The 12,914-nt window shown below is 50.1% G+C and overlaps 4 protein-coding genes across 4 annotated transcripts; 3 read left to right on the forward strand and 1 right to left on the reverse strand.

The window, feature by feature from the left end:
* Window positions 1-1,181: 1,181 nt before the first annotated feature.
* On the forward strand, window positions 1,182-8,190 carry CLUP02_09229 (uncharacterized protein; the record flags this gene model as incomplete). The annotated part of the gene is made up of 14 exons (XM_049288208.1): window positions 1,182-2,291; window positions 2,340-2,589; window positions 2,646-2,822; window positions 2,887-2,919; window positions 2,970-3,173; window positions 3,239-3,698; window positions 3,734-3,931; window positions 4,020-4,092; window positions 4,144-4,197; window positions 4,285-4,357; window positions 4,414-4,531; window positions 4,587-6,710; window positions 6,770-6,859; window positions 7,071-8,190. 14 exons carry the CDS (start codon window positions 1,182-1,184, stop codon window positions 8,188-8,190), a joined length of 6,084 nt encoding a protein of 2,027 aa, XP_049145352.1.
* Window positions 8,191-8,293: 103 nt separating this feature from the next.
* CLUP02_09230 (shikimate dehydrogenase) lies at window positions 8,294-9,202 on the reverse strand (the record flags this gene model as incomplete). Its single annotated transcript, XM_049288209.1, has 1 exon — window positions 8,294-9,202. The coding sequence occupies one exon, from the start codon at window positions 9,200-9,202 to the stop codon at window positions 8,294-8,296; it is 909 nt and encodes a 302-aa protein (XP_049145353.1).
* A 945-nt stretch (window positions 9,203-10,147) lies between these two features.
* CLUP02_09231 (uncharacterized protein) lies at window positions 10,148-10,987 on the forward strand (the record flags this gene model as incomplete). Its single annotated transcript, XM_049288210.1, has 2 exons — window positions 10,148-10,526; window positions 10,587-10,987. The coding sequence occupies 2 exons, from the start codon at window positions 10,148-10,150 to the stop codon at window positions 10,985-10,987; spliced, it is 780 nt and encodes a 259-aa protein (XP_049145354.1).
* Window positions 10,988-11,576: 589 nt separating this feature from the next.
* CLUP02_09232 (uncharacterized protein) lies at window positions 11,577-12,865 on the forward strand (the record flags this gene model as incomplete). The annotated part of the gene is made up of 4 exons (XM_049288211.1): window positions 11,577-11,634; window positions 11,699-12,605; window positions 12,679-12,742; window positions 12,806-12,865. The coding sequence occupies 4 exons, from the start codon at window positions 11,577-11,579 to the stop codon at window positions 12,863-12,865; spliced, it is 1,089 nt and encodes a 362-aa protein (XP_049145355.1).
* Between the last annotated feature and the right edge of the window lie 49 nt (window positions 12,866-12,914).

The raw sequence follows: 12,914 nt of genomic DNA on the forward strand, positions 1-12,914 counted from the left end.
CTGCATCTGGTCAGTGTAACGACGCACCATTCGCAAAGCGGGCTCAGCCGCTTTGGCGCTCTGAGATATCATGGCAGCGGGATTTACTTCCGCTCGAGATCCAAGTAAATCATTTGAGCCTGCGGCATTCTCAGAAATGTTGGAGGGTCATAAAGAAGAAAGAGAGTGTGTTACCTACCAACAAAGAAGGAAAGGCCAGCCATGAATTCGTGCAAGCAACTTATCTAGGCAGCTGCTGCTGATGTTTGCCATCGAATTGCTAAAAATAGGTCAGGCTGAGGCCTCACTCAGTTCAATGCCACCGAGTAAGATGCTCTCAGAATGTTCTGGCGTATGGCTTCCAAAATCGGGGTGGTAGCCCGAAATGCCGCAGAGTACCATGTAAGCGTGGCTCGTAAAGATTGATGAGCATCAGCGTAAAACCCCACCAATGGTTTCTATGTCAACGGTAGCTGAGACAGAGGGACCCATAGGCCTCGAAGCCGGACGTTCGTTTTGAAGGTATCAATCTGTACCAAGTGTGCAAGGAAAAGACCAGCCTCGACTCCCTCGACGGCGTTATACAACCCCTCTGCTACATCAAAACTGGCAAGGGTCAGGCGCCTGTTATTCGCAGAGATGGAGAACCCCGTCTCACCGTGCTAATACTCGCTCTGCAGTAAGCCTACCTAGCGTAGCGAGCCTGCTTGATATTTGCCGCTCATACCGATATATTGGCAACCATGAGTGCTATGAGCCAATAAGCAACAGAGATTGTCGGCTTCATCGAGGCAGGCTGGCACTTGGGTCTTTTGGCAATATCCTAAAAGAGTATATCTGCTGTTACCCCCGCGCCTGACAGTGTGGAAGTCCTGGACTAAGCCAATGAGATTATCTGCCACATTCTGTCAAATCTCATCGGTGTCTACAATTGCTTTCACTTTGGGTTAGTGGGCTGCTGGCAGGGCAAAGAGGTGCGCTCGGCGTCTCGAAACCCATCCTCCGTGGGTATGGATTAGGGACGGAGACAGGCGATGTCGCAGGGGCACAGCATGCATCCGTTCCGGGGATCATAAGGTTATAAAGCACGTTGTCTGAGTAAAGTAACTGATTCGGCGCTCGATTTCTTTGAAGAGTAGCAACTAATTAGGTGTACGCACCTCTGAGGGCGTCATCCCCTACAAGATCCTGAACTTGCAATAATGTCGGCAATAGCGACTATCACAGACATCGAAACAGCCATGCCTGCTCACGAACTCCCAGTGAATGGCTCAGCGTCAGAAAAGCCAAATATCTCTGAGACTGAGGCGACAGGCATCAATGACATCTCTCCCCAAGACACGATTGAGGAGACCGAGCCTCCTCGGAAGCCATCGAAAATACGTTACACGGCGTCCTGTTACAATCACAACGGTCAGAACTTTGACTACTCCCAGGATGAGCCATTTCCATCCCAAGTTCCTCCACACGATGAGAAAGCTAAGCCTGTAATTGAGGTCGTCACCAACATGAATGTTGGGCTCAAGGGTGACATAAAGCAACCCATCGAAAGGAATCACGAAAACGGTATAATCAAGAAAGAAACAATGAGCGACAAGGCCATAAGGGGGATTGGAAGTTCACGCATCATCGTTCATTCCCCGTACTTGTCCGAGCTGATCCGCGACGCCGTCGACTATTATCCTGGGCAAAATCTGACTGGAGAGACCATCACAATCCACGAACCTTGCGGAGTTCTGCTGCATAACTGGGAGAAATTGGGCCAGATCTATGCTTCTCGGGAGGATTCCCCGGAATTGGTCACGGATGGTCAACAGACTAAACTTGAACACTTGGGCGTGTTGCTTGAATATTTGAATCCAATCGTCAAGAGCAAGCTCGAACCCATGCAGAGACGGCTGGGACAGGACTCGCCAACAACTACTTGGGATGACCTCTGGTATCTACTACGACCTGGTACGCAAAGCTATTGCAAGTGGGACCACCAGTGGATAGGTTGTATCGTCGAAGACGCCAAAAAATGCGCCCCGGACGCAGAAGACAATCTCCCAGAACGATGGAAGGTGAAGATTTGGTTCCTCGCGATGCATTGGTCTTACGGAACACTGGTCACTGTGACCAATACCATCGACATCTCTAAGTTTGAAGGCGAGAAAAAGGTCGAACATCTGGATGTTTTTCCAGAGAAGTACTCCAAGGGCGAGCGGAAGAAGGAATTCGAGAGTCGTGGTGATCAGATCTGTGACATGCTCTGGAGGGGGTATCAATATGCCCATTACGATGGCGAGCTGATGAGCAAGAAGAGGAAAAAGGTATGCAAATACTCATTCTAAACGGACTAAAGTTTAACACCAAATCAGTACAAGGGGAAGATCATTCTCAATGCCTATGGTGATCAAAATTACCCAACTTTTGATGAAGACGAGTGGAGTTTCGATTTGGTCTCGGAACCTGCACCTGACCAGGCAAGGCCAACTAACGGTCCTTCGGGTGTACTGCAGCCCCTATGGCTTGATCCCACGAAAGACTCGAGAGATCCAGTGACAGCGGCTCACAAATTTATCACTTGCCCAGTTGTACCTGGCTTCACTCTTCCAGCGAAGACCTGGGGTACTGAACACTGCCTCGCTCAAGTCGCCTGGAACCAATTTGCTAACAGTGAATAGTCTCGGCACATGTGGGAAGCATACAAGACCTGGTACAGGAGGAAGTACCTGAAGCGATCGTTAGTGGAGAGAAGCTGAAAATTATCAAGGCTCTAGCCGAACGCCAATTGACTGCGAAGCCCTGGTCAGCAGACTACATCAAGAACAAGGGTGAAGGAGTCGTCATCCTTCTTCACGGTAAGTACATGTACACTCACTACTCATAGTATGAGCTCAGTATCAATGCTAATAGCCTTTACAGGGCCTCCTGGCGTGGGAAAAACTTACACAGTCGGTATGTGTGAGTCCTCGTAGATGGCGATGTTGCACTTCTGACAAGATTAGAATCGATTGCTATGCGGAAGAGGCAGCCATTGATCAGCCTCACGATATCTGATTTACGCACCCAAGATGCGTCCGTAGAAGAGGAACTGACTAGGTGGTTCAAGATGGCCGACAAATGGCGCGCCATTCTTCTCATAGACGAGTGTGACGTCTTCCTCGAGCGGCGCGAGAAGAAGGACATTGAGCGCAACGCAATCGTATCGGGTACGTTTATGTATCATCGGCGCAATGCGTGTGTGAGACTTCTACTGACTGCCCTCATACAATAGCCTTCTTACGAAAGATAGAGTACTTTGGAGGTCTTCTGTTTCTCACAACCAACAGAGTCGGCCACATTGATGACGCCTTCATGTCTCGTGTCCACGCTGTTATTGGTTTCGATCCGCTGGATGGTGCACGTCGTGAAAAGATTTGGGATAGTCTTCTTGCGAAGCTCAACCGCGAGCGAAAGGGGGCAATTCGCATCAGCAATGGTGCTAAGAAATTTTTGAAGACACCCGAGGTGCTTGAGTACACGGATTGGAACGGTCGTGAGATTCGCAACGCCTTTCAAACAGCCATCGCGCTTGCCGAGTATGAGGCTAAAGATGCCTCGGACTACGACCAGACGCAGGAGATCATTGTGGAGGCCGAACACTTCAAAGAAGTGATGGCAATGAATAAATCCTTCCGATCCTATATGGACAGCATCAAGCTCTCCACTGAGGGGGAACGGGCGTATTCAGCTGCGTGGAGGAACGACTCCTGGAACGCTGAAAGCAAAGGAAATTAGACCAAACTTGCGATCCGCGATCACGACAGGTTCAAATACTTTCATTGGTTATATCTCATTACAGCTCGAATAACTTTGGACTCGCCATAATTACAAATTCTGGCTTTCTCTGCAATTTTACAGGTTCCAATTGCGGCCTTTGGCATATGGAAGCGCTGTCTGTCACTGCTCTTCCCGGATTGGCAGGCATGTAATTAGATCTTTTGTTCTATCCTTATGCTCATATCCTTAGTTTGAACCCCGCGACCACTCATAATTATGAAAATTGCAGCGACCAGTGACATCAATTTGGTTGCTGAAGTGGGCAATCTAGGCGGCAAAGATCTTAGCCGCCCGAGATCGGACACTCACGTATGCTGCATTTCAGAATATTGCCTATAGTGGTCGAGAGAAACATTGTAGAACACTTCAAACATGGCCGAGTACCTCTCTGCCCAAGACACTGCAATGAGACTCGTATCATTCATAACTTATTTTTGAGTGTATTCATTAGCAGATTATAAGAAGAACATCAGTCGTTTCGCATTTGTCTTAAGCACACAGTTAGAGAAGTTTGGTTGCAGGGCAGCATGGCAGCTATCGCTGTATTACATACCTCCATTGACGCATTTCCCTAGTAAGTACATGCAGCTAGTGGGGCTTTGACCACGCATTCTGTCCATGTGCCTCTAGTTACTCTGTATTTTGAATACTGTGAAACGCTGCGAGGAATCTACCTAATTGATCAAAGTGGTTTCTATGGCTGTCTCCATCGAATCAATTATTCAATGTTCCTGCGGGCCTGTTATCAGTCACACCGAGTAGGCTGGCAAGATGGCCTCCTTTCCACCCAAGCGACAATCTAGGGGCAAAGACGATGATGGCCTATCACCAACGACCTCGCGACGAACGAAAAGGAACAAGGCCGACGCTACAGAAGAATCCGACGAAGGGAAAACAGCACGAGGAAAAGTCAGATTACGCGTTACCCGAGCCTGCAACGAATGCCGAAGGCGTAAAGACCGATGCGATGGGATCCGCCCCTCATGCAATTCCTGCCTGAGCATCGGACGTAGCTGTAGCTACGGGCCTGCGAAGAAACGTGGGCTGCGCACTGGATACGTAAGAGCTCTTGAGCTACTTCTTGGCATGATAGTCATCACTATCGACGACGCTGATGACTGGCTGGCTGCGATACTCGATGGTGAAGAACGACGACCGAAGTTCGGGTTACAAGATTTGAGTCTGCTGATTTCCTCCAAAACGGATGTCACTGATACACTGGCGGAGTCTTGGAGGACAAGCACCACTTCGAAGACAGTGGAGAGACTTCTCTCTGTCGATGAACCTGCAGAAAGCCTCGAAGATGGCGAAGCCTTCAAGAAGTTCGAGTCAGGCATCAGGGAGGCCACCAAACTCGCAGCCAAGTTCTCGGCAGACCAGATCCCTAACGTTGACAACGGACCAGACATGGTAACTCCCGCATATACCAACGCCAGCCAACCCGACTACTCACCGACTGGAACAATCACTCTATCGAAACAGGATATCGATTCGACTCTCTCACTCTATTCGCATCAGCCGACTTTCCCTCAAAATGCCTCGGTCATGCCACAGGTCCCAACACCACAACGCCACTCCTCCCCGCCACAGATCCCTCCAAATTGGGCACAGCTACTGGACGTGTACTTCGCCAACACACATTCATGGCTACCCGTGGTGCAGAAGCACGATCTTATGCGATTGGTCTACCTCAAAGCCAATAACGATGAGGATGCCAACACATCAAATGCTATAATACATAGCGGGGATCCCTGCTTTCTCTGGACAGTCATGGCCTATTCCCTGCGCCAGTCGGGATCTTTGGAGCTTTCAAAGGCCTTCCTCGAGTCAGCGACAGATATTCTAGCCAAAGACAATGGAAAGTATGAGATCGGTCACATACGAGCCATACTCATTGTGGCACTTATTCGACTGGAAGAGCAAGACATTGGAGCCGCGTGGCTCGCAATCGGCCAAGCCACATACTCAGCTACCATGTCGTTTCTCACTGTCATTAGCGATGGGCCCTTGCAGAAAGACGAGGGCACACGGCGAACACTTATGTGCGTCTTTGTCCTTGACACGCTCATCGCAAGCTTGGCAAAGTCACGGCCATATCTCGACTCCTCGGACGCACAGCGCTTTGGCTTGCTTGTCACAGAGTCCATGGAAGAATGGGAGCCATGGCATTCAAAAGATTTGGATGACCAGGCGCAGCCGCCGAGCCACACTCCAGGACTGACATTGAGCACGTTCAATTCCTTCTTTCTTCTTGTTTCCATTCTAAATGATATTGTGAGACTCGAGATGAGAAGAGACAATATTGGCCGTTATTATCATATCATCAGGGACTTTGAAGAATGGAGGAAGCGTCGTCTGCCGGACTATGGAAATCAGCATGATGTCGCAAACACGCCACAGGATACGAATCTTCGTCTCGCTTGTGCCAGTATTTCCGAGACTCTTACGACACAAGGGCAACGCCTTGAGGGTACACCATATGGAGTGCCCAGCAAGGGATCCCCGGAAATGCTTGTTCAAGAGCAATCTCTTCTTCAACTTCTCGACACAACCAAGACATTTCGCATGCCTCCGACATCGATAGCCTTTCTCAATAGCCTCGAAGCCGCTTATGAATACCGAATGAATAGCACACAGGGGCTCGGAGGATCTCTTGGGGATTTGCAATCCTTAAAGACGGCCCTTGCTGATGCCCAAAAGAGAATCTCCCGGAGACACAGCCCTCCTACAACTTCTCGCAGTGAAATCGCCGAAAGCGAGCCAGCGGTAATGGAAGCCATAGCAGAATCCACATCTGCTCATCAATCGGACCTGCGGCAGTTTCAACCAGAAGCGCAAGTGAGCTTCAGTGAACTTATGGACACTGCGACGGAGAACATTGGCGGTGAACTCTTCATGAGCCTCGCTGATCTCGACTCAGCTGATTGGTAAATACGCGAACATTTTGCATATCGTATTTGATGGGGTATCTAACAAGTGGAAATAGGTCGGCAAATCCACCAGAGTTCATGCAGCATCTCGGAGTTGTAGGCGACATGGCGACGGATATCCAGTCATTCTTTGACCAAGAGCCCGGGTGAAGTTGGGTCTTTACCAAACTCATCTAATTCTTCGGACTTGCGGAATATGCAGTAGACGCCAATGGCATAGACCGGAACTACGCTTAGCCGCCTTCTTGAACTGCCATTTTTGACATCACCCGGGTCTTGCACAGCTTACTAACTTTGGGTGAAGTGCGGGGTCAATGGCATTGACGGATGATTGATCATTTAGCATCGAACCAACAGTTTCGAACACATATGGTCTTGCTACGGGGCTTGTTCGCCACGACGATACCCAATCTCTCGTCTCAAAGCACAGCCGTCACCGTCGCCACGTCCAACCATGACTGCTTTCCGACCCGCCATACTCTCTGCGTCTCTCGGCCGCGCCTGGATCCACGATTTTGACAAGAAGGCCACTGAGGCAGCAAAGTATGGTTTCGAAGGCATCGAGATATTCTACGAGGACCTCGAATATGTTGCCAAAAAGCTCCATGACATCGATCAGCCTACCCCGGAGCACCTCCTTTCCGCCGCAGAGCATATCTGTAAGGTACTCGAAGAGCTGAAGATCACAATCATCGGTCTACAGCCATTCCTTTTCTACGAAGGTCTTTTGGATAGAGATCAACATGCCCGACTCATCGAGAAGATTAAGCTGTGGTTCAAGTTGGCCAAGACCCTGGGGACCAACACGATCCAGATACCCGCCAACTTCCTCCCCGCCGACCAGCTAACTGGTGACATGGATGTCATCGTTGCCGATTTAGTCGAACTCGCAGATCTGGGTCTCAAGCAAGACCCGCCCATCCGGTTTGCGTACGAGAGTTTATGCTGGAGCACGCATGTCGACACATGGGAGAAGTCCTGGGAGGTTGCCACGCGCGTCGACCGCCCAAACTTCGGCCTCTGCCTCGACACCTTCAACATCGCCGGCCGCGTCTGGGGTGATCCGGCATCTCCGTCCGGGAAGACCCCAAATGCAGATGCAGACTTGAAGGCATCGATGGAGAGGTTGGCGCAGAGCGTCGATTTGGAAAAGGTGTTTTACATCCAGGTTGTTGACGCCGAGCGGATGGAACAACCTCTCGTAAAAGGCCATCCTTTCCACGTGGACGGCAATCCGTCGCGGATGATGTGGTCGAGAAATGCGAGAACGTACATGTATGAGACGGATCGCGGGGCTTACTTGCCGGTTGAGGAGGTTGCTCGGACACTCATTGAGGAACTCGGGTATAAGGGGTGGGTGTCGATGGAACTATTCTCACGAACAATGGCGGGAGAGCATAAGGAGGTGCCTGAGGAGCATGCGCGAAGAGGCATTGAAGCCTGGAAGAAGCTTGTAAAGCGATTCAACCTGAATTGAAGCTACGTGTAATTAGCAGTATATTCCACAAGCATGTCACTCTTGACTGGTATTCATATTTCAGCCAGAATCTCAGTTGTTCAAGACATAAACGTCAACTTGCTCAGGAGTTGATCCCCGGACTATTGTCAGCCGCCTCCAATAGAACCTTCCACGCTGCGTCCTTGTCAAGTTCCTTCACTCTCTCCTCCCCAGCCCAAAGCTTCCACTGCTCCTCGATCTGGTACCCAATAACATGCGTCCCCTCTACCGAGGGCCACCCAAGGCTCTCCGCTAGTTTGATCATCCTCGTCCGCCGCGGCTTGAAGCACATATCCAACAAGACTCCCTTCTCCGGCCGTGAAAGGAAGTTCTCTAGAGATGCTCTTACCACCATCTCAGACGCCGATGTAGGTTCAAAATCGGGGACCGTTCCGACCACGTAGTACGGTGTCTCCAGCGTCTTCGACTCCCCTTCTTTGACATGAACAATCTTGGGAGCGGGAGACAGACGTTGAGCATCGCGCTGAAGATCGGAGACTTCTCCATCATCTCTGTTCAGAACATAGATCACAGAGGCCTTGAAGAATGTATGCAGAGCATACACCGCGGCACGACTCGCGCCGCCAGCACCCACAATCAACGCAGGCTTTCCCTCTACCGGACCCCGCCCTTCGCCCTTTTCGAGAAGACACCCCTTTACACCCAGCCAATCCGTGTTCGTCCCCCTCAGCCTCGCCGGGTTCGACGGGTCGCGGTAGACGTTGTTGCAGGCGCCAATGGTGGTGGCGAGGGGGTCTAGGGCATCGAGCCGGGGCATGACTGTATTTTTATAGGGCATCGTGACGACGAGGCCTGCCGTTGAGTCTTTACGTGCCAGGAGGACGAGGTCTTCGATCGTGTTACATTCGGTGGCGTGGAAGGTCCAGGGGAGAGAGAGGGATTTCGCGATGGCGTTGTGCATTGGGGGCGCGATTGAGTGGCCGACGCCGATGCCTACTAGGTGGATGGTTTTGTCGTCTGCCGATGCCATTTCGACTGACTGAAGGAAATGAAGTGTGATTTGCTTATGACGAGATGTGATGCTCTGTGAAAAAGCCGAGAAGACGATGAATACAATTTACTTATAGAAACAAGGTGCCTACAATCGCTGCTAATTTTGTAGACGTCACACAAGGTAAGTGCTGTTCAAACATGAGCCCCGCGTTGAGAAGCTTCAACAGTGTCCATGTGTAAGCTGCCGCTGGCGGGTGAGACCTTAGCCGCTATGTTGACAGCTAAGGTCCCAGCTGGAACTGCCCCAAAATCCCCCGTGTTGGCCAATGCGGAGTAAGAAAGAGTGGCTGGAGGTATTTCATTCATTTCAGAAGGTCTACCGGTGCCGGGCCATTGAAACAGGCAAATGAAGTTTCACATCTCATTCACGCTCGCCTAAAGTATGATACTACGTCGATTCCCATTAGGCAATGAAAAGCCTGGCACTCTCGGTCTCGAGAGTCCATGCTGATCACCAGTCTGTATTGTGGTTTCCGTCTTCAGCGCGGAACTAGGTGGGGGGAAGCACTAACATCAACTCAATCTTGGCCCTACAAGACAATCCCAAGACCAGAAAGGCTGCATGAGACAAGTTGGGTCATCTTACTGATGAATGCCAAAACATGTGATCATTTTTAAACGAGATGGTCTGTTCATATTCATACTTAAGGGTCAAAAAATTCGGACTTTTGCTCGCCAAAAAGCGCAGTTAAGCTGGATGCCGTTAGTAGCAAGGGCTGAGAGCTGAGCGCGGGTAAAGCCGGCGGGAACCGATCGCGGGCTGTTTTCGTCTGACATGTCAGCTTCTGAATATCTGCCATACTTAATTGCACGTCCAGACTCGAGGTAACATCAATATTGTATACCCAAGACTTGACCAAAAACAGCTGTTCAACTCTGACATTTTACATCATCATTATAACGTTGCCTTCGAGTGCCTCAGATGGCCCTTGGTCTACGACACATCGGTGGGCGTCACGCCCTCGCCCTAGCAGCAGCGATCCCATGCGCCTTAGTCGTAAAACACGGTTGGGAGGTCTACACAAGTATTCGAGCGGTTTACACGCGACGGGTGGTCTCTGGTAGTGGCCTTTCAGAAAACTTCAAACAATCGCATACTCTCAAGACTCTAGTAAATCCCAGAGGACATGCCTCATCAGCAGACAGGCTAGCTCTAGATTTAGACCTACCCAAGAACGCAAGAGACTTAAGCGACGAAGTATTATTGGCGACTTTCATCCATGGGTTTTTTGCGGGCAAGGTTTTGGCAATTGAGAGGCTTCTGCTGCAGACGGCACGGCCGACTTTGGTGTCCTACGCTGGTGAGTCGCCAATCTCGTGACCACTCGTCAGGAGTGACCAAGTTCCTGACAGGATTATAGGACTCAATCCGATTTCGGCGTCAAACCAGATATGGAAAACTGAAGAATTTTCATGCGAGACACTCCCACCAGTGCATTCCGTAGTCTTTGGCACGTTTCAAGTCAGCCACGTCAAGCTCATCGATTCCGAAGAGTCACAAGCGGAGCCGGAAACAGAAAGTAGCGTTGACTTTGTATTCGGGAAAGACATCAGTCAATTTGCAGGTGCTCATCGGTTCAGCATTGTCAGAAGTTCTGAAAATCCAGCAAGAGTCAAAGTCGTCTATGAATCAACGGCTTGCAACCCGACTCGAAATCACCACCTATCCGGAATCCTATTGCAGTTCCACAGCTTGTACGCAATGCTGCTGTTCCGTGAGGGGGCATCGGAAATCTTGCGAATGCCTGAGCTGAGTGCGTAATCACTGCCAGGGTGGGAATTGGAGGATGGCATTCTGGATTCTAAGTACCTAAGTCTGGGTATTGAGTAGCAGGCTGGAATGATTTGTAACAACATGGCTTCTTCATGTAAGAGCCGGGCGGACTGTAAAAGATACCGATAACCATCTCACCACTGCAATTGATCATTAGAATGAACCTGCAAAGTTAGCCTAACTTCATGTATGAAAACACATCATCTTTTTGCTCGAAAAGGGTCCATGAATAGGGCAATACGTTAGAGTTTGTTCAAGTTAAATACACAATGCTACTTACACCCGGCTTGCCCGATGATCTATGATCGTCCTTGGGCCCGGATGCTACTTCGGGAGCGGGGAACGCGACGCCCTCCGTGGAGGTGGATCGATCGGATATTATGAGCCAATCATTGTGGACTAAAGTCTCCGATAGGACAAATTACTCGGAAACCCTCCGCGGCTTTGTTTAATCTGTTGACTTCCTGTTCCTTTCATATCAGTCGTCATTGCTCAACTTTCCTCAGCTCATTGTCCGTATATCTCTTGACCGGAAACATACATATCCGAGTTTATAGCGCATCTTTATTGGTGAACAATGGCTCCAAATTTGCCCGTTGGAGGATCGAGTCTTCGAGCATCATGCGAGGCTTGCCGTGCGTAGTGGACCTTTGTCCTTGGGAAATGACATTAAATTACTAACGTCAGGTGTATCCCCAGGAGTAAAGAAGATCAAATGCACAGGAGAACGTCCGATCTGCTCCAAATGCAGGACCTCCGACCGGGAATGCTATTACTCTCCCCACAAGCCCATGGGTAGGCCAACATCACGTCGTGTCCGTCCTCAATCGTCCCAACCAATCCGTCGGGAACGGATACTACCTCGGCGGAATGCTTCGACCAGGTTGCTCTCTCCCGTTCATACAGATGCTGCATCGGACTCTGGCAGCAGCAATACACGAGAAATTGACGCTCTTCTCGGGTCAACAAGCCCGCGAATCAGCTCCCCTCTCAACCCGGAGACTTTTGTAATCCACCCAGATCTCATTGACTTGGAAAACAATCAAGGGTATGATTTTAGCATCGTATCAACCACAACCTACTACAACTATACGTTCGCTGACGATTTGTTTGATGAGTCCAGGCCCAGTCAAGATCTCGTATCTGAAGGTCTTGCAGCTTTCCCTCCCCTTGCCTCAGACAATCAGCAAACGACGGATAATTGCGCCTGTCTTTCAGTACTGTACCTGTTGCTCGAGCACCTTCGGGTAAAAGAACATCTTGTCGCACCAGAGGACTTCGCCCTACTCCGGAATACCTTCGAGCCGGCTTTACAAGTTCTAAATTGTCAAAGATGCCCGCGCCGGTACTTCTCCATCATCCAGAACGCCGCCCTACTTGGCGTTCTATGTCTTTGTCTTATAGAGTCGTACAAGAGAATGCTTGCATCGATCTCGACAGAAGAGACTAGAGCGACGGAGGCCGGAGAGAAGAAGCGCCTTGGAATCCACGGCGCATTACCGGGCTCATCGGCCTATGGAGAATCGTCGTCTACAAGTGCGCCAAGCCTGTTCTCGGTAGAGATATCACCATCAGAATGGGGCAAAATAATGCGAAACATCGTGAGGTCAGAAATCTTTGGAGCTGAGGGACAGAAAGATAATAAGTATCTTACGGGGTTCTTTGACCTTATGGAGCAGCGTCAACGGCGATGGCATCACACGCCGCCTGCACCTGACTGCCCACCTTGCTATCAGTCGTTCTGTGGATCAGATGATCGACAGCCTAGCTGTCTCGCTCTTTTGAACAACGCTAGACGATTGATAGAACATTTGGAGTTATAGACACTTCGGCATCTGGAGCAATGTCGGCTTCGGCGCACGCTAATGAGAATCAAACACATCGATGCGATCCGCATATGTTGTAGGTTTCATTT

Source organism: Colletotrichum lupini, chromosome 4 (genome assembly GCF_023278565.1).
Source record: "Colletotrichum lupini chromosome 4, complete sequence".
NCBI classification, from domain to species: domain Eukaryota; kingdom Fungi; phylum Ascomycota; class Sordariomycetes; order Glomerellales; family Glomerellaceae; genus Colletotrichum; species Colletotrichum lupini.